This window comes from Lacerta agilis, chromosome 16, assembly GCF_009819535.1.
Source record: "Lacerta agilis isolate rLacAgi1 chromosome 16, rLacAgi1.pri, whole genome shotgun sequence".
Lineage (NCBI taxonomy): Eukaryota > Metazoa > Chordata > Lepidosauria > Squamata > Lacertidae > Lacerta > Lacerta agilis.
Window position 1 is genome coordinate 35,165,353 of NC_046327.1, and position 23,919 is coordinate 35,189,271.

At 45.4% G+C, this 23,919-nt stretch overlaps 1 protein-coding gene across 1 annotated transcript in view; it reads left to right on the forward strand.

Annotated features, from left to right (window-relative positions):
• Positions 1–10,281: 10,281 nt before the first annotated feature.
• Positions 10,282–23,919, forward strand: part of TFE3 (transcription factor binding to IGHM enhancer 3) — a 35,240-nt gene continuing 21,602 nt past the window's right edge. Inside the window, 1 exon segment of the mRNA XM_033173000.1 lies at positions 10,282–10,632. Coding sequence (XP_033028891.1) covers positions 10,523–10,632 — 110 coding nt within the window. The 5' untranslated portion in view covers positions 10,282–10,522.

Below are 23,919 nucleotides of genomic sequence, written 5' to 3' on the forward strand. Positions count from 1 at the left end.
GGCAGACCAGCACGGCTACCCACCTGTAACTGGTGAAATTTAGTGCAACCAGTCCGCAGAGCTTGCCTTGGGGACCGCGGTCATTGGGAGGGTGGGGAAATATTTTGCTATTTTTTTATTGTTCTGCCTTTACTTTTAAAAAGTTATATTTTTTTTTCAATGTTGGCAGCCTTGAGCAGCTATAGAGAAAAGATGGGGATGGTGGCATATGAAGGGTTAAATAAATTAATAAACTAGAAAGAGGCTGGATGTGAACCTCAGTGGTCTTGATTATGTTGTTCACCCCATATATGCCTGTGCCATTTATTCGAACAGCACTTTTTAAATATTAAAAGTGATCCGTTTGTATTCCTATCCTAAAAGGCCACTATAATAATAATAATAATAATAATAATAATAATAATAATAATAATAATAATATTTTTATTTATACCCCGCCCTTCCCAGCCAGAAAACCTGGCTCAGGGCGGCTAACATCAATTAAAATCACAGCAAAAAAACATAAAAACAATCAATTTAAAATAACAGATTAAAATACAAATTTAAAAATTCAATTAAAACTGCAGGTCTCAATTTCAGAATAACCCACCAATAAAAGATGAAACATAAATATTAAACAGAAACCAACCCAAAGGCCAGGTGGAACAGCTCCGTCTTGCAGGCCCTGCGGAAAGATGCCAAATCCTGCAGGGCCCTGGTCTCTTGTGATAGACTGTTCCACCAAGTCGGGGCCAATATTGAGAAGGCCCTGGCCCTAGTTGAGGCCAACCTAGCGTCTTTGTTGCTCGGGACCTCCAAAAGATTATTATTTGAGGACCTTAAGGTCCTACATGAGACATACCAGGAGAGGCGGTCCCTTAAGTACTAGTCCTAGGAGTCTGTTACATTAAAAAAAATGAGAGTGGAAAGAAGTGAAGGGGGATCTTGTGGCACAACAAAGACCCACAAATTTGTTATGGCACAAATGTTTTTGAGCCATTGCCTGCTTTTTCAGCTGTAAGGCTTCAGCATTAACCTTAATGCCATGTTAGATGACCCCTGACCATTAGGTCGTCGTGTCCGACTCTGGGGTTGCGGCGCTCATCTCGCTTTATTGGCCAAGGGAGCCGGCATACATCTTCCGGGTCATGTGGCCAGCATGACAAAGCCACTTCTGGCGAACCAGAGCAGCACATGGAAACGCCGTTTACCTTCCCGCCGGAGTGGTACCTAATTATCTACTTGCACTTTGACATGCTAGGTGGGCAGGAAACTGCTAGGTGGGCAGGATAGTTAAATAGTTATGTTAGATAGTTAGTGCTAATGTTAGATAGTTCAGTGCTATTATCATACCCATACTGCAGATGGGGGAGACTGAGATTGACGGAGAATGCAGTGTTGCCCATTGATTTATTTTATACTCTGGGCAATAGTCTTATGGAAATCCTCTCTTTAGATAGTAATGTGCATTTGCTTCAACATATGGCAAGCCATTTGGGAGCCTTCCTGCTCATGGGGTTGTGGGTTTGTTTTTTTTTTTTTAACCAGCTGCGCAAATTCGCCATCAGATACCCCACACTAAAAGAAAAAGCCTAATAAAGACAAAACATGCTTTGTTCCTTGCCTACACCATGTATCACTGGCAGTTTCTCCAAAGGAGCCCGTGGCTCTTATGTACCATACAGTGACAATTCATTTGTGCATCTGCCTCAGCTCATTAACAGGCACAAAGAGAGAGAACTTTTCTTAAAGCTCAGATTAATGATTTTGTGGGACACAGAACACAGAATCATAGGATTGTAGTTTGGAGGGGCCACAGGGGTCCCACCCTCTGCAACAATGCAGGAATCTTTTGCCCAACGCGGGGCTCAAACCCACAACCCTGAGATTAAGAGTCCCATGCTCTACCATCTGAGCTATCCAGGAGTGTCACATAGTTCAGACACCCTAGCGCTTTCATTATATTTGCAAGAAAGCATTACCTGCCTTGAGATGAAGGTGCAGAAGAGGAAGTTCCAGCCCCAAAGAAGGTGTTTCAAATTTCTCTGGGTGGTTTCAGTTTTCAGCACATTCTATCCTTTTGCAATTTGTGTACTGTACGTGCTGTTCCTGACATGCTGCTTAATAAAGACATATGCCTAACGTGTCTAATTGCCGTTCCTTTTTGAAAAACTGTGCATTATCAGCTTTCCAACAACACTACTTCCCGCCCCCACTTTGTGGCTACCCTAAAGCCATCAAGTGAGTTCATGCCAGAGAGAGATCGAGATCTGAAGCAGGGATTCTCCGCTTCACAGCTCATACTTGTAACTGCTGTTCTCCCTCCTCTCAATGCTACTTCTACAGGAGTGACAAGACTCTTTCATGTAAAAAGGTAAAGGTAAAGGACCCCTGACAGTTAAGTCCAGTCGCAAATGACTCTGGGGTTGCGGCGCTCATCTCGCTTTACTGGCCGAGGGAGCCGACATTTGTCCGCAGACAGTTTTTCCAGGTCATGTGGCCAGCATGACTAAGCCGCTTCTGGCGAAACCAGAGCAGCGTACGGAAACGCCGTTTACCTTCCCGCTGGAGTGGTACCTATTTATCTACTTGCACTTTGACGTGCTTTCAAAACTGCTGGTGAAACGGGAAGATTTGAAGCTGGCCACCCGTCAAGAGGACATACCCACACGTCTGAATGACTTTGTATAACCTTCTCCAACATTGGGAAGATAGACCCATATGTCTTATACACTTTGCATAACCATCTTTTACATTATATATTGCACTTTGTATATTGCACTTTGATGTTTGATAGTATATATAGGCTTTGCCTCTGAGGAAATATCTATGTATGCTTTTTGCATGATGATATTGTCAGTTTAGTTCAATATTTATACACGTTTCTATCCAGAGATATACACGGGTTTGTATTTTATCTGAGGTACAGATACCGTGACTGTCTGTTGTTGTTTCTATCAAGTGAGTTCATGGCAGAGAGAGAGAGATCTGAACCAGGGATTCTCCGCTTCACAGCTCATGCTACTTCTACAGGAGTGACAAGACTCTTTCATGTAAAAAGGTAAAGGTAAAGCACCCCTGACAGTTAAGTCCAGTCGCAAATGACTCTGGGGTTGCGGCGCTCATCGCGCTTTACTGGCCGAGGGCAGGGGCGTCGCAAGGGGGGGCGGGCCGCCCCTAGTTCCAGGGGAGGGGGGTGACACTTTGGCCGACCCCTCCCACCCCGCCCCGCCGGGCGGACCCGAACGGGGGCATGTCGCCTTTTCCCCCTTCCAGCGGCTATTTTTCAGCGGGGGGGTGGGTGGGCCAGCGAGGAGGGGGTGTATGCTGGCATGACACCCCCTCCTCGCTGGCCCACCCCCACCGAAAAAAACCGCTGGGAGGGGGGGAAAGGAAGCAGGGCAGGCGCATTCAAGCGCCGGCTCTGCTTCTTTTTCCCCTTTCCGCCGCTTTTTTTCGGCGGGGGGGGGTCGACCAGCGAGGGGGGGTGTCAAACTTGTCACCCCCTCCTCGCTGGCCACCACCCCCCGCCGGAAAAAACCGCTGGGGCGGCGGGGAAAGGAAGCAGGGCAGGCGCATTCAAGCACCGGCTCTGCTTCTTTTTCCCCTTTCCGCCGTTTTTTTTCCGGCGGGGTGGGGGGTCGACCAGCAAGAGGGGGTGTCGCGCTTGTCACCCCCTCCTCGCTGGCCACCAACCCTGCCGAAAAAAGCCTCAGAAAGGGGGAAATTCCCCCTTTCAGCATCCACGTGCGTCGTGACGTCACGATGACGTCACGCCGCACGTGTCGTGCCCCTCCCCCAGGGGGGTGGCTCTGCGCTGCCGCCGCCCCCAGCAGCCAGAGGCTAGCTACGCCACTGGCCGAGGGAGCCGACGTTTGTCCGCAGACAGTTTTTCCAGGTCATATGGCCAGCATGACTAAGCCGCTTCTGGCAAAACCAGAGCAGCGCACGGAAACGCCGTTTACCTTCCCGCCGGAGCAGTACCTATTTATCTACTTGCACTTTGACGTGCTTTCAAATTGCTAGGTTGGCAGGAGCTGGGACCGAGCAACGGGAGCTCACCCCATCACGGGGATTCAAACTGCTGACCTTCCGATCAGCAAGCCCAAGGCTCAGTGGAGCCAGTGTGATGTAGTGGTTAAGAGCGGTAGACTCGTATTCTGGTGAACCGGGTTCGCGTCTCCGCTCCTCCACATGCAGCTGCTGGGTGACCTTGGGCTAGTCACACTTCTCTGAAGTCTCTCAGCCCCACTCACCTCACAGAGTGTTTTTTGTGGGGGAGGAAGGGAAAGGAGAATGTTAGCCGCTTTGAGACTCCTTAGGGTAGTGATAAAGCGGGATATCAAATCCAAACTCCTCCTCCTCCTCCTCTTCTTCTTCTGTGGTTCAGAACACAGCATATAGCAACATTAAAAGAAATAAAAGCATCCTCAGACTCCAATTCTGAGGTGGTACACCCCACTCGGGCACCTCAGGATCCAGCCCCTTGATTCTATTGCATGTGTAGGCAATGCTTCTGAGTGTGTGCTCTAGTCTAGCATGGGTTTGCCAGTTCATTTGCAAATACAATTTGAGGTGCTCACATTAGTGCTTAAAGCCCTACAGCAGAGCTTTCCAAACTTTCCATGCTGGGGACACACTTTTCAGACATGCATCATTTCGCGACACAGTAATTCAGTTTTGCTAGCAAACCTGAGGTTAAACTAACCCCTTTCATTCCCCCTTCCCTGTCAATGCTCTTTATTGGTTTAATCCGATATTACATCTATTCCATTCACCATCAAAAATATCACAGGGTATAAAAATGAAAAATCATGAAAAAACACCCAAAATTAATAAAAAAAGTCAACACCTCCATAACTTTAAATCGTAAATAAACAATCTACTTTATAGTGTGACTTCCATCTACCTCACTGTGGGTCCTTTCTTCCTTTTTTAACTGCGTCCTTTTTCACCTTATCAATCATCAGCATTATATACATTACAAAACATTATCCATCTGTCAGGCAATTTGTGAAAATTAATCGAAGCACACTAAAGATTTTATTTGGGAGCAATATTTTTTTTAAGCACCCTCCATAGCACCCCCACTGTTTTATAAAATTTTGGTTTGTTTGATTCCTGATTATTTCTGTCGTTTTTGCAAGTTCTAAATATTCAGAAAGTTTTATCTGCCATTCTTCTCTCGTTGGGATTTTCTCTCCCTTCCAATTCTTAGCAATCGGCATTCTCACTGCTATTGTTGCGTATAGGAATACCCTTCTTCTATCACTTGGGATACCTGTTGTCAAAATGCCTAGAAGAAAGGCTTCTGGTGTTTTTTTATTTTGAAAATGTTTGTTCATTTTTTTTTAATTCCTCATAAATTATATCCCCCCCCCCATTTTTTGTACACCCCCATCACTATCTCCTTTCCAAGCCTGGGAGCGTTCACACAACCAGTGCTGTCAAGTATCCCGTTTTCCCCGGGAATCTCCCTTATTTTAAGCAGTTTCCCGCTACTCTCCCTTATTTTTTATTTCCCTTAAATTTCCCGTTTTTAATGGAAGCAGCTCCTCCCCTGCTGGCCAGGGACTGGGTGGGAAGACCTCGCCTACTTGGAGAGAAAAGCCTCAGCCCTCAAAGCAAGTGGGAGCCCTTTCCCGTGCTTACAGGGGGGTGTATTCCTCCCCCTGCATCAGCCCCTATCCGTTGCCGCCGAGCCCCTCAGCCAGCCAATAGGGTTAGCTGGCGGGCAGAGCCTGGCTGCCTTTGAGCAGCTGCTGCTTCCTGTCCTGTTTTGATGGGATCAGACAAGAAGACGATGGGGCTCCATTGCGTGGAGCACATGGCTGCCCTCCTCTTTGCTCCGCTCCGAGCCCGCTTGGAGTTTACATTGCTGCTCCGCCCACTTTTGCTTCTGGCTCCGCCCACCACTGACATGTGACTGTCCCCGGGATAGGTGAGACTGCTGATCCCTTATTTTCAAATCCGAAACTTGACAGCTATGCGCACAACACACCTACAGACTGCAGCCGACACGCTAACGTATCATGACACACAGTTTGGAGAGCTCCGCCTTACAACAACTTAGGCCCCAAATATCCAAAGGAATGTCTCCATCCCTACTGACCAAGCTTCTTGTGTGCCAAGATCTGCAGAAGGGACTCCCTTGGTAGGTGAGACTCCCTCGAGGGCAGGTGAAGCCTTCTTCCCCATCTTCCCTTGCAGGGAAAGGCGCAGCATTTGGTGGTTCGCCTCAGTTGCCCAAATGTCTTGGGCCAGCCCTGCTGCCACCCTCAGAACTGCAGGCGACGGTGGCTCAGGAAAGGGCTTCCTTTGCGGCAGCCACTGAACTATGGCCTCCCTCCCTGCAGAGGTGCATTTAACACAGTGAAGGCATTTGTTTTTTGGGACCTACCTCCTTTGCTGAATGCATAGTTCTACTTGGAGTGGCTTTATTGTACATGTTTTTACAATTGCAACCATTTTATCTGCTTTTATAATCCTACATTCTACTGTTGTAAACTGCCTTGCCCAGAGAACATATGGCAGGCATGTCCAAAGTCCGTTCCGGGGGCCTAATCCGGTTTAATCCGGCCCCTGTGGCAGTTTATTTTTTGGGGGTAAAATCCTAAAAAAAACCTCAACAACTTCAATCCTCAAAAAGCTCAAAAAGAATAAAATAATGGAGGAATTAAAAAGAAGGAGAAAGAATTGAATAAAGACTTTTGTGTATGTATTGAATATTAATATACCATTAGAAAGAAACATAAGACTAAATTGGACGTAACAAGACCTGTGTGGGAAAAAGAAAGGTTAAGATAAAGGAACAAAGAGTACAAATGGAAGTCAAATCTATTTATTTGTATATTAATGTTGTAAGTTGTAATTTCAATGTAGATTTCTTTTTTTCTTCTTTTCCTTCCCCTCCCTTCTCCCTCCCCCCTCCTCCCCCCCCCATTCCCTCTTTACTCTCTTCTTTTTGTTTTTTGGCTCCTTTTTAGGACTATTCTTTTAGTATTGTTAAATTATGTATGGGCTGTATGTAGAAGTGTGTGTGTCTTTACTCTCTTTTGTTTTTTGGCTCCTTTTTAGGACTATTCTTTTAGTATTGTTAAATTATGTATGGGCTGTATGTAGAAGTGTGTGTGTTTTTGTGTTGTGAAATCGTCATGTGTTTTGTTGAGTCAGGTATATGATGTGTGCTGATTTTGCTGTTTAATAAAAAATAAAATTTAAAAAAAGCTCAAAAACTCCTAAGAAAATCCTAAGAAAAGCCGAACAACTTTGGGGTAAATTCCTTAAAAAGCTCAACAACTTCAATTCTAAAAAAAAGTTAACAAGTTTGGATGGCCCTTTGGTTGGGTCCCACTGTCCTTCACTTAATCAAATCTGGCCCTCTTTGAAAAAAGTTTGGACACCACTGCCATATGGTAAAAGGCTGCTAAGAAATCTCACGAAAGAAACAAAGTAAGTCTATAATATGCTCCACAATTCCCGATGGTAGAAAATGTGACACCCAGTAGCTCTTGGTGATATTCCTAAAAGTGACAAAACAATCATTTAGTGCAATCATACTTGTGGAATTATAAGATGGTAGTAAGGTTATGACTGAATCCATTATTTTCCATGTTCCATGTCTCTGATATACAAGAATACGAGCAGGCCCAGCTGACGAAGCCCGCTTGGGCGAAACAAGGAATTATCCTGGAATCCTCCTCTTATTTTCTGCATGTGCCATTCTTCCAAGTTCTTCGTCTGAAACCTGCATACAAGGAACGCTAGAATTCTTTAAAAGCATCTTGACGTGGAACAGTACAAGATTGATATTAGAATTCCATACCGTGGATATTGCTAATATAAGAACTGAATAGATGGTATTCCCTGATCAATCTGCTGGACTTTAATTTCTCATAATATGTTTTGTTTATATGGTAAGTTGGTCTACAGAACCATATATCTTGATATGATATCATAGAATCATAGAATCATAGAGTTGGAAGAGACCCCAAGGGCCATCCAGTCCAACCCCCTGCCAAGCAGGAAACACCATCAAAGCATTCTTGACAGATGGCTGTCAAGCCTCCGCTTAAAGACCTCCAAAGAAGGAGACTCCACCACACTCCTTGGCAGCAAATTCCACTGTCGAACAGCTCTTACTGTCAGGAAGTTCTTCCTAATGTTTAGGTGGAATCTTCTTTCTTGTAGTTTGAATCCATTGCCCCGTGTCCGCTTCTCTGGAGCAGCAGAAAACAACCTTTCTCCCTCCTCTATATGACATCCTTTTATATACAGTATTTGAACATGGCTATCAGATCACCCCTTAACCTTCTCTTCTCCAGGCTAAACATACCCAGCTCCCTAAGCCGTTCCTCATAAGGCATCGTTTCCAGGCCTTTGACCATTTTGGTTGCCCTCCTCTGGACACATTCCAGCTTGTCAGTATCCTTCTTGAACTGTGGTGCCCAGAACTGTACACAGTATTCCAGGTGAGGTCTGACCAGAGCAGAATATAGTGGTACTATTACTTCCCTTGATCTAGATGCTATACTCCTATTGATGCAGCCCAGAATTGCATTGGCTTTTTTAGCTGCTGCATCACACTGTTGACTCATGTCAAGTTTATGGTCTACCAAGACTCCTAGAACCTTTTCACATGTACTGCTCTCAAGCCAGGTGTCACCCATCCTGTATTTGTGTCTTTCATTTTTTTTGCCCAAGTGTAGTACTTTACATTTCTCCCTGTTAAAATTCATCTTGTTTGCTTTGGCCCAGTTCTCTAGTCTGTTAAGGTCATTTTGAAGTGTGATCCTGTCCTCTGGGGTATTAGCCACCCCTCCTAATTTGGTGTCATCTGCAAACTTGATCAGGATACCCTCAAGCCCATCATCCAAGTCATTGATGAAGATGTTGAATAAGACTGGGCCCAAGACAGAACCCTGTGGCACCCCACTAGTCACTTCTCTCCAGGATGAAGAGGAGCCATTAATGAGTACCCTTTGGTTGAATCGCATTTGAAAAAGAATTCCCCCCCCCCCAATGATTTTTATTGATTTTAATATACACATATAATTACACATAATTACATATTGTAATTACATAAAATAGCTTATATTCTGTATCTAATATCGACTTCCAATCTTCCATGTTCTGTCTTCTTTAAATCAAACTTTTATATTTCACATTCTTATCCAATTTTCATAATTTAATAACTAATCTCTCAAACTTATACATCTAATGTTCTCAAAATATACATACTTTGCGCATTTGAAAAAGAATTTATAGAGTTACATACAGCCTGTTATGTTGTTTGTGCTGTTGGTAGTAAGGTACTCGCAATTTATTTGGAAATCAGGAGGTGGGAGCAAATTGGGTATGATTCACCACTAAACTCACATGTGATTATTGTGGGAAATGCCAAGTAATGTGTCTTGGACTGCAGTGTAAGGAAGATAATGACAACAAATAATATCTATTTTTCTGGTATTTATGAGATTCTGTAGATTCCTTCCTTATATATATGGCAGCTTTATATTGTCTGTTGGCAAAGGGACAAGGCAGAAGAGAAGGTGAGACAGCAACTATTACCTGTGGTAATGAAACCCATTGATTATAGAATCATAGAATCTTAAGAGTTGGAAGGGACCCAAGGGCCATCTAGTCCAACCCCCTGCAATGTGGGAATCAATGGCTCGATTCTCTGATGGCAAGGCAATATTGTCATATTTATATCGGTATAACAAATCTCTTTTATAATTTCTGTACTCTTGTGAATGAACAAATGAATAAAATATGATAACCATGAGTAATGACAGAAATTTAGCAAATTCAAACAAGCAAGGGAGGAACAGGGTCTTAGCTGATAGCCAAATTAATACAGGATGGGACGGGAGGAGTATTGCAAGTTCCTTTGGGAGAGCATACTTTGGGGTGGGGGGATGGGAGCACCAGATCAGATCCGGACCCTGGAATCTATTTACCTCGATGCTTCTCTCACAAATCCCAGCTACTGGTTGCCATAGGGAGACCTAACCTCCCCCCCCCCCCCAAGTTGGCAACATCATGCAGGTGGCACATCCGTCTTAAAATGTGAGGTTCAAGGGCGCAAGTTGACAAGCCAGACTCGGACCTGCAATCTCAGTCATCCGCGGCGGCGATCATTCTGCACATGCTCAGAGGCACGCTTGCTAGCGATCCCAGTCCACATCCCAGCCGATCGCCGAGAAATTTTAAGACCCCGCCTTGGCAAGAGATCGCCTTCGATCCCAGCTCCACCCGGGGGAGGATCCCAGTCTGATGTCATTTCCCGTGGAGATCATCCCCCCCTCTTGCTCCCTCTCCAGCCGGAAAATGAAGCAACACTCCGGCTGGATGTTTTTCTCCAGCTTTGGGAGGAGACGGGTCTCTTGAACCCGCCACCCACCCGCAGCTCTTTGGCCTAAATCGCTTCTGCGCCATTCTCCCCAACTTGGATCCGGAGCGCCTCTCCCCGCACTAACCGCCGGGAGCCCCAGATTATCTACTGGGGGGGGGGGGGCTCCAGCCGGGGGGGGGCGGGGGAATGATGTCCCATGACACGAGCGAGAGGCCCCCCAACCCGGAGCCGCCCCCCGCCACGGTCTACGTCCTCGTGGAAGACCCGCGATCCACGGACGGGGTCCAGCTGCTCAGGTGAGAAGGCGCCCCCCACCCACGCACTTAGGGGATCGCGGCACGATCGGGAAGAGGGGCGGCGGGGCATCTTCGGCAGGCGCCCCTGGAGAGTCCGAGTCGCCTCCCGGATCACTTATCCGTGCAACGGCACTTGGGTACTTGTGAATAATCCTCGTGCAAGGAAGGCCGGCTGCGTTTGCCGCTAGTCTAGCGTTTCAAGGCGCGTGGACGGGACGACTCGTGGGGAAGAGGCCCGACGCGTGTTCGCTGTCGCGGTCAAATTGGTCCCCGACGTGTGAATGGAGTGGCGTGAAAAATAGAAAAGCCTGCTTTTGTGCACAGGGTCAGAAGTAGAAGTGGCTTCTGGAGCACGGGCGTTATTGAGAATTGGAGTCTGTGATTTTTTTCTTCTCTCTCTTTCTCTCCCCCCATTATGGAAGAGGAAGTGTTGTTTATTGGTTAGGGCTTTTAAAAATGTCTTGGAGGCAGTGTTAGAAACTGAGATATGAAAGCTAGGAGCTAAATGGCACGTTAAACTTTCTAGATTATGGGCGCAACAACGGAATGCCTAGGCACGCTTTTTTATATATAAAGAGAATACAAAGCTGAAAATGAATGAACTGCAGCTAAAATATTGTGTTCATTTTTCACACGGTCTAGTCCTTCCCCTGGCCCCCCCTCCCATATATTCTTAAGAGGGTCTCTTTTCCAGTCTTCAGAGAGTGGCTGGAAGTGGGGAGGCAGAAAAAGGTCCTCCTTTTTCCACTCTGCAGTTTTAATCTGAAACTTAAATTCCCTGTTGCAAAATGCGCCTAGAACAACTGGAGTTTCGCACACTGCTTGGAGGCCTATATGCAGTCGATAATACTTTCCTGCTTTCAGTTAAAGACACTTCAGCTGTAGACCAGCTGGGTTTAGGAACTGTACTGCCTTCATTTTATTTCCCTCCTTGTGGTGCACAGCGTGTAAAACTGCTTTTCGCCGGAGTGTGGGCTCACCTGGGATAACCACAGAGAGCTGGTTCTAATGTCAGAACCCATGCCATAGGAAGAAGAGTGGAAAGGAGGTGTCTCTGAGCATAAGCTAAAAGCACGTCTCTTAACACCTCTCACCCAGCTGAGGCTGGACTTCCATGACCTAGGGTTAACTATATAACCCCAATTAAAATGAAAAAAAAAAAACAAGACCTAGACCAAACCCCTTAAGGGAATAGGAATTCCCCTGCAAAATCCAGACCTGTCAGGTTTGGAACAGGGACACAAAAGCTCTGTGTCCTGCCGGCCCCTGGTGTTTTCCCAGCCCCGTGGTTTGAATTTGCAGAAAACCACAAAATTATCTGTGTGTGCATGGTGTGTGTCTGGGGGGGGGGGGGCGGGCGGGAGGAGAGAGAAGTATCTCAGTGACTCACTTTCCTCCTGTTTTGCTGACAGCAGCGCCTCTCTGGGTGCAGTTAGTTTCCAATTCTTCCTTTTTCTGCAAAAAAAACTTTCTGCTGATCTCAACTTTTACCTGGTGACCCGATCAGTGCCAGCCTTGGGCTCTCTTGTTGACTGTCGTTCAAATTCTCATTTCTGCTCCGTTCTCCCTGCCCCCACCTGCCCCAGATTTCAAGAGCTGGACTTTTGCTGAGATGTGCACTCTTGGCTTACTGGGCTTTGGAAAAACAACAAATGTAGATGATGGACCTTTGAGACGCAAATCTGACAATGATGTGGGGAACAGGAGAGTGGTCCCTGTTGATCACAGCAGGGATGGGGAACCTGTGGACCTCAAGAACATAAGAATGCCAACGCCCTGCTGGATCAGGAAAAGGTCCGGGTGGGAAGACAAATTCCGGGGCCACCTTTGGATAAACCCCAGTAGCTTACCCACATTATGTCTGAAATATATCTGGGGAGATAAGTGGGAAAACTGCAGACTTAGATACATTTGTGGCTTGTAAGGTATGGGCAGTTGGATGTGGACTTGCGAGACCTGGGTTCAGGTCTTACCTTTCTCATAGACTTTGGCTGCAATCCTAACCCCCATTCATTTGGAATAAAGCCCCATTTGAGTCAGTAGGATTTGCTTCTGAGTAGACATGACAAAATAGGAAATAGGAAATTCTTTCCAGTAGCACCTTAGAGACCAACTGAGTTTGTTCTTGGTATGAGCTTTCGTGTGCATGCACACTTCTTCAGATGCCAACTTCTGAGTAGACATGGTTATGGTTGGGCAGGGGTAGTTTGGCGTCTTGTGTATGCACACACATAGACTGGGAGCCTCAACAGTGCCCCTCTGGACAAAGAAAGCTGCCCCCCCATAGATACAGCTCTGGATTGGGCTTAGTGAGTCATTCTCTCAGATCCAGGGATAATACTATATTATTTTAATGTATTGTCATTCCTTCTAATAGGCACTCAACCACTAAGTTCGCTATCAACTGGAAGTGAAACAGAGCAACACAAAAGAAGCTCGTGGCTTCTACATACTGCCTAGGTGAGATGTGGGGAACCTTTGGCCCTTCAGATGTTGCTGAACTACAACTCTCCATCAGCCTCAACCAGTATGGCTAATGACCAGAGATGTTGGGAGTTGTAGTTCAGCAATATCTAGTGGATCAAAGGTTCCCTACACCTGCCCTAGGTATACAGAAGTATATAAATTTGTAAATTTAAACCATAACTTCCCTCAAAATGGCCTGACAAAGACTTGTGAGTTTCCAGGATGTATAAAATTTTGAGGTACCGGTTGTGGAGATGAGGGAGAGATTGGATCTTGGGAGGGGAGAGAAAAAGGGGAATTAACTCAGGCTAGGCTACAGTCATGGAAAATAGATAAGATTAAGAAAAATAGAAGTTTGTTAAGGAAATTAGATTAAGAATAAGATAAGATGTTACCAATGATTTACAGTGTTAAGAAATTACTAACTATGTTATACAATGAACGCAGGAGGGGACATGAGGAAGTCAGTTAACAATGTTAAGAAAGGAATAATGATAGCTATTATAGTTGTTTTTTGTGTTTATTATTTTTTGTGATTTTTGTTAATTTTTGTTATAGTGTGTAGTTTAAGTTTTTATATATGTTATATTGTTGAAAATTTAATAAAATTCTATTTAAAAAAAAGAAAAAGGGGAATTAACTCACATCCCTTAGAGTAAGCTTCAGAAGCGGGAATCAGGGTTGTGGGGTGATGTGAAATTTAAACTCCTTGCCTGTATTAGAGAGTGATATTACAGGAGGAAGGATTTATTCTTTCCCACTCCCCCAAAACACCTCCCCTATATAACTACAAAATGCTGAGGTTAGAACTATAGGAAGCCTTCTTTAGGCTGAGTCAGACCATTGTTCTATCTGTCCCAGTATTGTCAACAGTCTGGCAGCAGTGTTTTGAGGGTTTCAGAGAGGGGTCTTTTCCAGCCATACCTGGAGATGCTGGCAAAAGAACCTGGGGTCTTTTGGATGCAGAGAGCCAGTACTCTTCCCCTGAGGGTAGCTATGTAGCACAGCAGGAGGCTTGTGGGGTGGTCAAGCAAAGGTATCTGCTTCTTCCCCCTCCCCCCTGGCTTCCAGGGAGGCTGGAGTCCTCCCCTTAGGAGAGGAAGACGCACTGCAACATTTTGTTGCTGGCCCCCCTTGTCTTATTTCAGCCACATGGCACACTGGGTGATGATCTTTCTCAAATGCAAAAGAAAATGTTTCAGCTCAGCACAAATTTCATTTTGAATAATGCTGTGAATTGTGATGTTAAAATTTAAGTGTCTTAAAAGTTTCCATTTCAGGGGCATCAAAATCTCACTTTTTGTGCCTTCTGCTTTGCAAGTTTAGTCACCGATTCCTTCAGGTCCAGCGCTGGTGCCTGGGCATGTTTAGCTGATGTAGTTGCCAAGCCAACTACTGTAGTCTCTTTTGCAGCATCGTTGAGCGTATGTGCTTGTTTGTTTTTAATCAGTTTGAGCTTTGAGAAACTGCGTTCAACATATAAAAGTAAAATATTATGATAAATTTACAAGATATATAACAGAGACTAATCTGTTTAAAATCTTGCCTCCGATACATTCCTTCCCATGCCTGCAACTCGTTTCTCTGCTCAGGGTGCGGCGACAACGCAGCAAACGAAGAAGACAAATAGTAACCATATTGAAGAATCCAGGCGCGGTCCCTTTAAGCAGTCCCGTACCCCCCCCCCACGCACCGCTGGAGGAAAGGGCGGGGGCGCCTTGGGGGATTGGAATGAAGCCTCCATGCCGCCCCCTGTCGGCCAGCGGGGAGCACTGCCTAATCGCTTGCGCTCCCGGGCTGGCTATTAATAGCTTCAAAACAAGGGCGCGTTTGCGGATGCGCAACACGGATTGCGTTTGCTCGTGTGGATTGGGGGAGGAGAAGAAAAAGGGAGATCGGGGGTGGTAAAAGTGGCTCACTTCGCGGGAAAGCAGCTCGGGCTCCTGGTGAAGACACACACACAGGGCGGGCTCTGCTTGCGCTCCCCTCCTCCCCACGCAGCCAGGGATGCCGGGTTAAAATGCTTCTCCAAAATGGCCCACACCAGGAAATGCAGCCGCCGCCAGCCCTGGGCTGCAGAGGCCTAAAGTGGGGCAGGGAAGCGAAGGCGCCCTCGGATCGCGGCGCCCGCGGGGAGTGCTGAGCGTCCTTCTTCCGCCGGGCGCTCCTTCCCCCGGCCGGCTGGTGGAGGAGCAGTCCGACCCCGTGGCGAGCTGGGGAAAAGACGCCGGCAAGGGAGGAGGAGGAGGAGGTGAGCGAGATCCGGGCCCGATCTTAGTTCTCACGGGCTTAGGAAACTCCCAGCAACGCCCCCCCCCCTCCTTCCCAACAGCGTCTGACCTGGTGGGGTTTTTTGGGGGGCGGGGAGGAAAGAGAAGAGATAGAGTTGTGGGCTGGGATTTATTTTTCAGAAAAGCGCTTTTGCGCAAACCAGCCAGCAGAACGATCTCCCTTTCTCAGCTTCTTATAACACAGCCCTCTCTCGCGCATAAATGAACGCAAGTAACTACAGGTCGGAGCAAAGAAAACAAAAAGACATAACGTGACATTTGAGATCCAGGTTTATTTTATTTTTTTAATGTGCGCCCCCAACAATCGAAGTTCGAAATGAATCCCATCTTGGCGCCAAGCCAAGGATTGCAGGAAGTCCTTGCCACTCCCCCTCCCTCCCTCCCCCGGTTCGTGTCAAGAGAATGAGAGAGTTGGCTTTTTTATCGGAAGTTACTAGTCCTCTTGAAGGAGGTTGCACGCATGGGGGGGGGGGGAGTTTCGTAACTCCTCTGCACAGAGCTGTGCGGCGCAGTTTCTGGGGAAGAGGAGCTGCTGGGACGTCCACCCTTCAAATCTCATCTTTGCTCTTGAGAAGTCATTCAGTGCAGAGATGAGGAACCTTGTGATCCACTGAGTAGCAGGAGTCCCATCAGCCTCTGCCGCCATGGCCAAAAACATCTGCAGGGCCACTGGTTCTCCGTCCCTTCACTAAGTGGCATTCTGGTTCAATCCTATGGCTGTTACTGAGAAGTAAAGCCCACTGTGCTCAATGGGGCTTATTTACACTTAAGGTCTCGAACTTAATCTGTTCCAGGAGTCGGTTCGATTCCCGAAACTGTTCGAAAAACGAAGGCAAGGCTTCTGATTGGCTGCAGGAGCTTCCTGCACTCAAGCGGAAGCCGCGTCGGATGTTTGGCTTCCGAAAAACGTTCGCATACCGGAATTGCGGCGTTGGGAGCCAATTTGTTCGACAACTAAGCCGTTCGAGAAGCAAGGCATAGGATTGCAGCTTTGCAGCACCCAACACAATCTGGAAGTGCCACTGAACTCACTGGGACTTACCTCCGAGTAGATATTTATAGGATTGGTGTGCTTGCCTCCCGCCTGCCATATGGCGCTAATAATACTGACCTTTGCGGGAGCGCACAGAAATAATGTTAATCAGCGTTTTGCAAACTTTGGTTGCCAGCTTTTTTTGCACTACAATTCCCATCATCCCTGACCACTGGTCTTGCTAGCTAGGAATGATGGGAGTTGTAGTCCAAAAACAGCTGGAGACCCAAGTTTGGGAAACACCGATTTAGATGAATTGTTTAGGGTGCTGAATAAATGCTGTCAGCTGATTAAAGAATTTTAGTTGATTAATTACCAGCTTTTTAACAAGTTGTTTGGTTGGTAAGTTTGATGTACATATTACCAAACCTTATCATAGATGGTGTTGTTTGTGGCAGTGTTGGGGATATATATTGAAGGAAGTCTGAAGTGGACGTACAATAGCCTTTCTCAGCCGAGTGATTGCCAGATGTTGTAGGCTTACAACTCCCATATTCCTTGACTATTGGCTGTGCTGACTGGGGCTGATGGGAGTTGGAGTCCAACATCTTCTGTAGGGCATCAGGTTCAGGAAGGCTGCTCTTGTTACAACTTTAGATGGAAAAAACAACCACCACCATTCATTGTGAGCACAAGCTGCCTTCTATTCTATTCCCCCCCCCCAATTCTTTGGTAACAGCAGTGTTTATTGCTGTAAAAATAAACACTGCAACAGCTGTAGTTGATGAATCTTCCACTGACAGCTTGCATCCCTAATTGCTGATATTGGCTAAAGTGAATTGTGAATATATTTGCCCAAAAGTTGCATGGCTGATCCACCCACACACTTAATCAAAAGCAAAGTTCTACCGGTTATTGAAATGGAGGGGGCAATCCCAGGTCGCAGGTTTTCAAATCAGGTTAAGAGTTTTGTTGCTGCTGGATTGTCTAGTGTGCTCATAAATTGATGCCTTCCATAGTTCCAGTTACAGGTAGGTAGCCGTGTTGGTCTGCCATAGTAAAAAAAAATAAAATCTTTCCAGTAGCACCTTAGAGACCAACTAAGTTTGTTCTTGGTATAAGCTTTCGTGTGCATGCATGTATCTGAAGAAGTGTGCATGCACACGAGAGCTCATACCAAGAACAAACTTAGTTGGTATCTTAAGGTGCTACTGGAAGGATTTTATTTTATTTTATTTTTTTCATAAATTGATTGCAGTCCAACATTTGCGGTGCGGATAACCATAAGGATTTCCTTTATGTTGCTGTTCAAATGCTTTTGCACTTACCCCACAGATCTAGAATGTACGTCATAGATAGAAGAACAGCAACTTGAGCTATGTCTTGTGTGAATGCTGCACAAGGGGAATTGTGGAAGGGTTGTTTTGGAACGGCATGGTAGTGACTGTGGATATATAAGACTAGGGAGACAGAAATAGTGTGTTGTCTGGAGTAATGGCTTCTATGTTGGTTTGGAATGTGGTATCAATGCTTCAGGGGTGCAATCCTATAGGCACTTCCTGGGGAGTAAATCTCCTGGCCACTGTGGGGTCTAGAATTTTAAATAGAGAATCATCCCCCCCCCTTTTAAAATGGAAAAACCCTGCTCCTCTTTAGGGGGCATGTTTTTAATCAAAGTACTTCTAACTGATTGATCAAGCTGATTAGCTGATTAGCTAATTAGCTCTAATAATAGCTGATATTTATTTATACTGTATAGCGAATTCAGGTGCGGAGAGTGCTTCACATATTCAGTACACTGATGGTGCTGTATATATTGAAAAATCTTTATTGCTGTAAGCAACAATCCTATGGGATGGAGACAGTATTATTCCTTCAGTACTGCAGACAGGAACTTGTGGTTGAAAGTACTAATTAGTCGAAACAAAATAAAAAAATCCTTCCAGTAGCACCTTAGAGACCAACTAAGTTTCTTCCTGGTATTCTTATATATAGTGAGAGAGTGAGGAGGGGTATGACTCAGAAGGGTGGTGGGAATGGGTGATTGGCTGATGGGTGTGGAAAACCTGTTGATGACCCTTAACGACTGCAGTTAGTCCTAGAGGAAAAAGCAAGGTTTTTTGATTCATCGAAGGTCTGGTGGTTTCATGGCTGAGCTCAGATCTTGAACTGGTGAAGCCCATCTCTCAGCTCATGTGCTTCTCAACCACTACACTAGGGAGGGCAAGTCTGTGGCCCTTTAGATGGTGTTGGACTACACCCCGACTGGGTCTGACCATTGGCCATGTTGGCTGGGTCTAATGAGAGAACAGCACTGTTTTTGAAATCCCCCAGGCACATTTTGTGACTGGCACGGGTCCAGTTGTGCCCACATGGAGATCTCTGGATGCCAGGTTGGCGACTGACATCTCCATCTGGCTGCCCCCTCCAACTTTCTTAAGCATTCATATCCCACCTTTTTCTCCATGGAGTACATGGTTCACTCCCCTCCTCAGTTAAACCCCAAAACAACACTGTGAGACTGACTGGCCCACGGTCACCTAGTGAGCTTCATGTCTGAGTGGGGATTTGAACCCTGATCTCCCAGATCCTAGTCTGACACTCTAACCACTACACCACCCTGGCTTCCTAGAGTACTTCTGCTATGGGGCAGTGCTATAAAATAAAGTAGGTACCGGTAAATAAATATGGGGAAAGCCAAATGTCCCTTAGAGAAGGATTTGAAATGTTTTCCTTGAAGCTTGAATTTGTTTTATTCTGTCTTGTTTTATTTGATGTTTTAACGTGTTGTAAACCACTTTGATATTTTTTTCCTTAAAAGTACAAAACAATAGAAATTAAATGAATAATAATAATAATAAATCTCACCCCCCCAAGCACCTAGATATTCTGTTATGGCGACTGTAACCTAGGTTTAAAGAGACATTTGGTGATTAGCTCACAGGTGAAACTCGAAAAATTAGAATATAGTGGAAAGGTTCATTTCTTTCAGTAATTCAACTTAAAAGGTGAAACTAATATATGAGATAGACTCATGACATGCAAAGCGAGATATGCCAAGCCTTTGTTTGTTATAATTGTGATGATTATGGCGTACAGCTGATGAGAACCCCAAATTCACAATTTCAACTTTGGGGTTTTCATCAGCTGTACGCCATAATCATCACAATTATAACAAACAAAGGCTTGACATATCTCGCTTTGCATGTCATGAGTCTATCTCATATATTAAACTCCAGTAGCTAATGAAAACAATTGCTTACATAAATGGACTTTCCCACGATATTCTAATTTTTCGAGTTTTACCTGCATATATCGTGAGTTTCTAACACTGGTACAACGGCACCTGAAGGTTCTTCTTCCCCAGATTTTATGCTATACTGTACCAGTTCTCTCTCCTCCCTCACCCCCAATCTAAGTGGGATGAACTTTTGAGGCTACTTACGCAGACCAGGTACAGATCATTTTATTCCAGGAGTGCAAACGCTTTTGACATTGTGCTTGAGATGCATATATATTGATGGGAGGGGGTGAAAAGAAATAGTGTTCTTGTCACAAGTGGGTAAGATGGAGGTAATGCTGTGGGTCGTTTGCATATTGGTCCAGAAGGTTGGCAGGGTGTGTTCATAGGAACATGGCCTGTGGTTCTCTGTGTTGATGCAGGTTGCATGTGTATTAAGCAGAAGCTGCCAGTAAATATATATGGTTGAAATTATTTGTGTAGTTGAGGCAGTTCATTCCTTGTATGTGGTCTGTGACTAGCAGTTTTACAAGTAGTACTTCTACTTGTAAATAAGAATACTTCAATGTTTATATAGTGCTCTCAGGAGTGACATTATAGACCAAACAACCCAGACTTTTAATCTACTGCTGCAGTTTGTTGTTTTTATTGTATTTGGCAGTCTACATTGTGTGCAGCTCTCAGAGCCAAGGCTGAAGACCGGCTAATAAATGTTAAAAAGACTGATACTTGCATTGCGATGTGGGCCCACATCCTTATTAGAGCATCAGAACCTGCCTTATGTAGAGTTAGAACATGGATCCATTCAGCTCAGTATTGTCTGTGCTGGCACCAGATCTTCAAGGTATAAGGCAGGGGGGTTGAATTAGGCACTCTGCAAACTGAGGCGCCGAACCCGGATATGAATGTGCCGAACCCGGAAGTACTGGAACGGGTTACTTCCGGGTTTCGGCGCATGTGCAGAAGCGCTAAATTGCGCTTTGCACATGCGCAGAAGTACTGAATTGCGTCACGGGTTGTGAACGCTGCGGGTTGTGAATGCGCCTCCCGCACAGATCACATTCGCAACCCGAGTGTCCACTGTGCATTGAAAGCCCATCCAACACACATTCAAAGCACTTGGCTTATCCCACAGAGTCCTGGGAACTGTAGTTTTCCACACAAGCTACAATTCCCAGCACCCTTAACAAACTACAGTGTTGGGTGTGCTTTAGGCTATGGATATGCTCACAGTCCCTGTCCTATCAGATGCATTATGGACAACAATGTTAGTGTTGGAATAGGAATTTATAAACTGAGGAGGAACCTAGGAAGCAAGCCAACTCCATATCTGTGCCAAGCTTGGTGTACATTGAACGGAGTTACCAGACTCCTCTAGTTTACTGTTTTGAAGTACAGTGGTACCTCGGGTTACAAACACTTCGGGTTACAGACTCCGCTAACCCAGAAGTAGTACCTCGGGTTAAGAACTTTACCTCAGGATGAGAACAAAAATTGCGCACTGGTGGCGCGGCAGAAGCGGGAGGCCCCATTAGCTAAAGTGTTACCTCAGGTTAAGAACGGTTTCAGGTTAAGAATGGATCGCCGGAACGAATTAAGTTCGTAACCAGAGGTACCACTGTAAATATGAAAAGGTTGAGATTTGGTTTGTAGGCTAATGGGAACCCCATAAGTACAGAAAATCTTCACAGAGGGAAAATCTTAAACAGCCCATTGAGGACTGAGCATGGTCGGCATTCGGAAAGGAAAAGCTTGGGGGGGGGAGTATCCTAGAACACAGCCTGTCTGACTTGCAAACCTGAAGTGGGGCCTTTGAGGCGATTTTTCAATATGTAGGTACCATCATGTGGGAACAGGTGGTCATTTAGATACCCTTGTCCCAAGCTCTTTATGGCTTTTGTAGGTGAGAACCAGCGCTTCTGATTGAACCGAGAAACTGACTGGTAGCCCAGAGTAACTGTTTCAAAACTGGCATGATATACAGTGGTACCTCGGTTTGCAAACTTAATCCATTCTGGAAGTCCTTTCTTAAACCGGAACTGGTCTTAAACTGAGGCACACTTTTCCTAATGAAGCCTCCCGCCGCCAGTGCCCTTCCACCGTTCAGATTCCGTTCTTAGACCAAGGTAAAGTTCACAAACCGGGTCACTACTTGCGGTTTTGCAGAGTTCGTAAACCGATTCGTTCGTAAAAAGGACTGTTCTTAAACTGAGGTACCACTGTATTATACTCCATACTGCTGGCCCCAGTCAACCAACGGGCTGCTGCATTTTGCACTACCTGTGAATTAAAAGGTGCCATAGGATTCCTGTTGTTACCACTATGGGTGTAACCGTCTTCCACACGTCTCAGTTACTGTGGTGTTCAGCCATGTACATGCATCCCACAAGGAGTAATAATAATAATAATAATAATAATAATAATAATAATAATAATAATTTTATTTATACCCCGCCCTTCCCAGCCAGAGAACCGGGCTCAGGGCGGCTAACATCAATTAAAATCACAACAAAAAACATAAAAACGATCAATTTAAAATAACAGATTAAAATACAAATAGATGCCGAGGGATGACGAGGCGGAACCAAGAAGTCCCTGGTTGAAATCTTGTCCTTTGCCACAAACTCCAAAGCTTTAAGCTAGAAGCTTTGAATGAAGACGACACCCATCGCTGCATTGCAGGGGGGGGGTTGGACTAGATGACCCATGGGGTCCCTTCCCTCTCTACAGTTCTGCGGTTCTATGAAGGAGAATGCTATCAATGGCTATTAGCCATGAATAATGGCGATGTTCCGTCTCTGAATACCAGTTGCCAGGAATCACAAATGTTGTTGAGCTCAGGTCCTGATTACAGCCTTCTCAGGGGCGTCTGGGTGACGTTTGTGAGGACAAGATGCTGGTTTGAGGCAGACAGCTCCACCTTCAGCTCTCTCCCCCCCCCCAAATGTAGGGATGATACTACTGACCAACACTGCAGGGGTGTTGCAAGGATTCAGGTACTGTACATGGATGTTCTTTTGAACACCTGGAATGTCCTTTATTAAAAGGCCAGAGGTTATTGCTGGAAACACTGTGGATAATTTTTAATGTTAAAATACACCATTGGTATTTTTTAGGGGAGCTGTTACCCTGCTAGAGTAGAAGAAAAGCAGGCCTGTTAGGAAGATGGGACAAGGTGGCTGGGAGAGGCCAGGTCTAACCCTGTATCTGAGTTTGCAAACACAACAGGGCCATTCCATTGTCACGGGTGGGACACTTGGACCATGTTTTTTGGTATTCACACATGTGTAACAATGTAAATATACATAAAAATTAACAACCAAAATTTAAACTGTGTTTTTAATAAGATACTGAACATTTTACTAATTTTTATTATTTTAATGGATAATTTTGACAATTTTATTAAATGTTAAAGTATTGTCACGGGTGGGACAAAAAAAGGACATGAAGCTTGAGATAAGTTTGATTTATGGAAAAACTCTGTGAGTTGGGAGGTGAATCAATGATAAACTCAGCATATCTGTTTAAATCAATGTTTATTGGTTACAACTATGCAATCAGAAATTAAGAAATTTAACGATACAAAATTAAGGAAAAAAATGCTGTCACGGGTGGGACAATCATCAGAAAACTTTTAACTTGAACACTTCTGTGAAGACTACGTGGGTGGACTTTTGAAAAGAAGGTCCATAAACTAAACTTCTTTTGTCTTTAGCTTTAAAAAAAATGTTTAGACTGCACGTTTGGAATCTTCCTCACCAAAGTCCAGCGCTCATCTAGCATTCTTATCAGGTGCATTTTTCATGGAATGGCCCAACAAGCCCATGTTTCTTAGTTCTGTGGGTGGGATTCTCACTCCTTTCCCCCAAGTTCAGCCCCAATACTGCTTTCTTTTTATTATGACATTCTGTACAGTCTGTAGCCGTGAAAGTCTCTTTCGCTTCCTGATATTTGGCACACCGGAAGAGGAAGCCTTTTCTGTTTTTGTGAGCTTCACAGCCGAGTGGGGATTTGAACCTGGGTCTCCCGAGTCCTTGTTCAGCATTCTAACCCCCACAGCACCGGGAGGGGCCTGGGTGGTGGGGCAAAGCTTGTGGAGATACCTTCCCAACGCCAGCTTCACTGGGCAGAGCTGGAGCAGGGCAGGTAGCCGTGGGGCTGTGGCCATACAAACACACTGACACAACCATTCCACTTTCTGTTATGCCCACACAGCCCTGCTCCCTCGTCTGCTCCAGCCTCATCTTGATAAATTGCAACAAAGCTGGTTTGGGGAGGTGATCTCTGTGCCACTGTCCCTTGTGGCTGCTGTCATA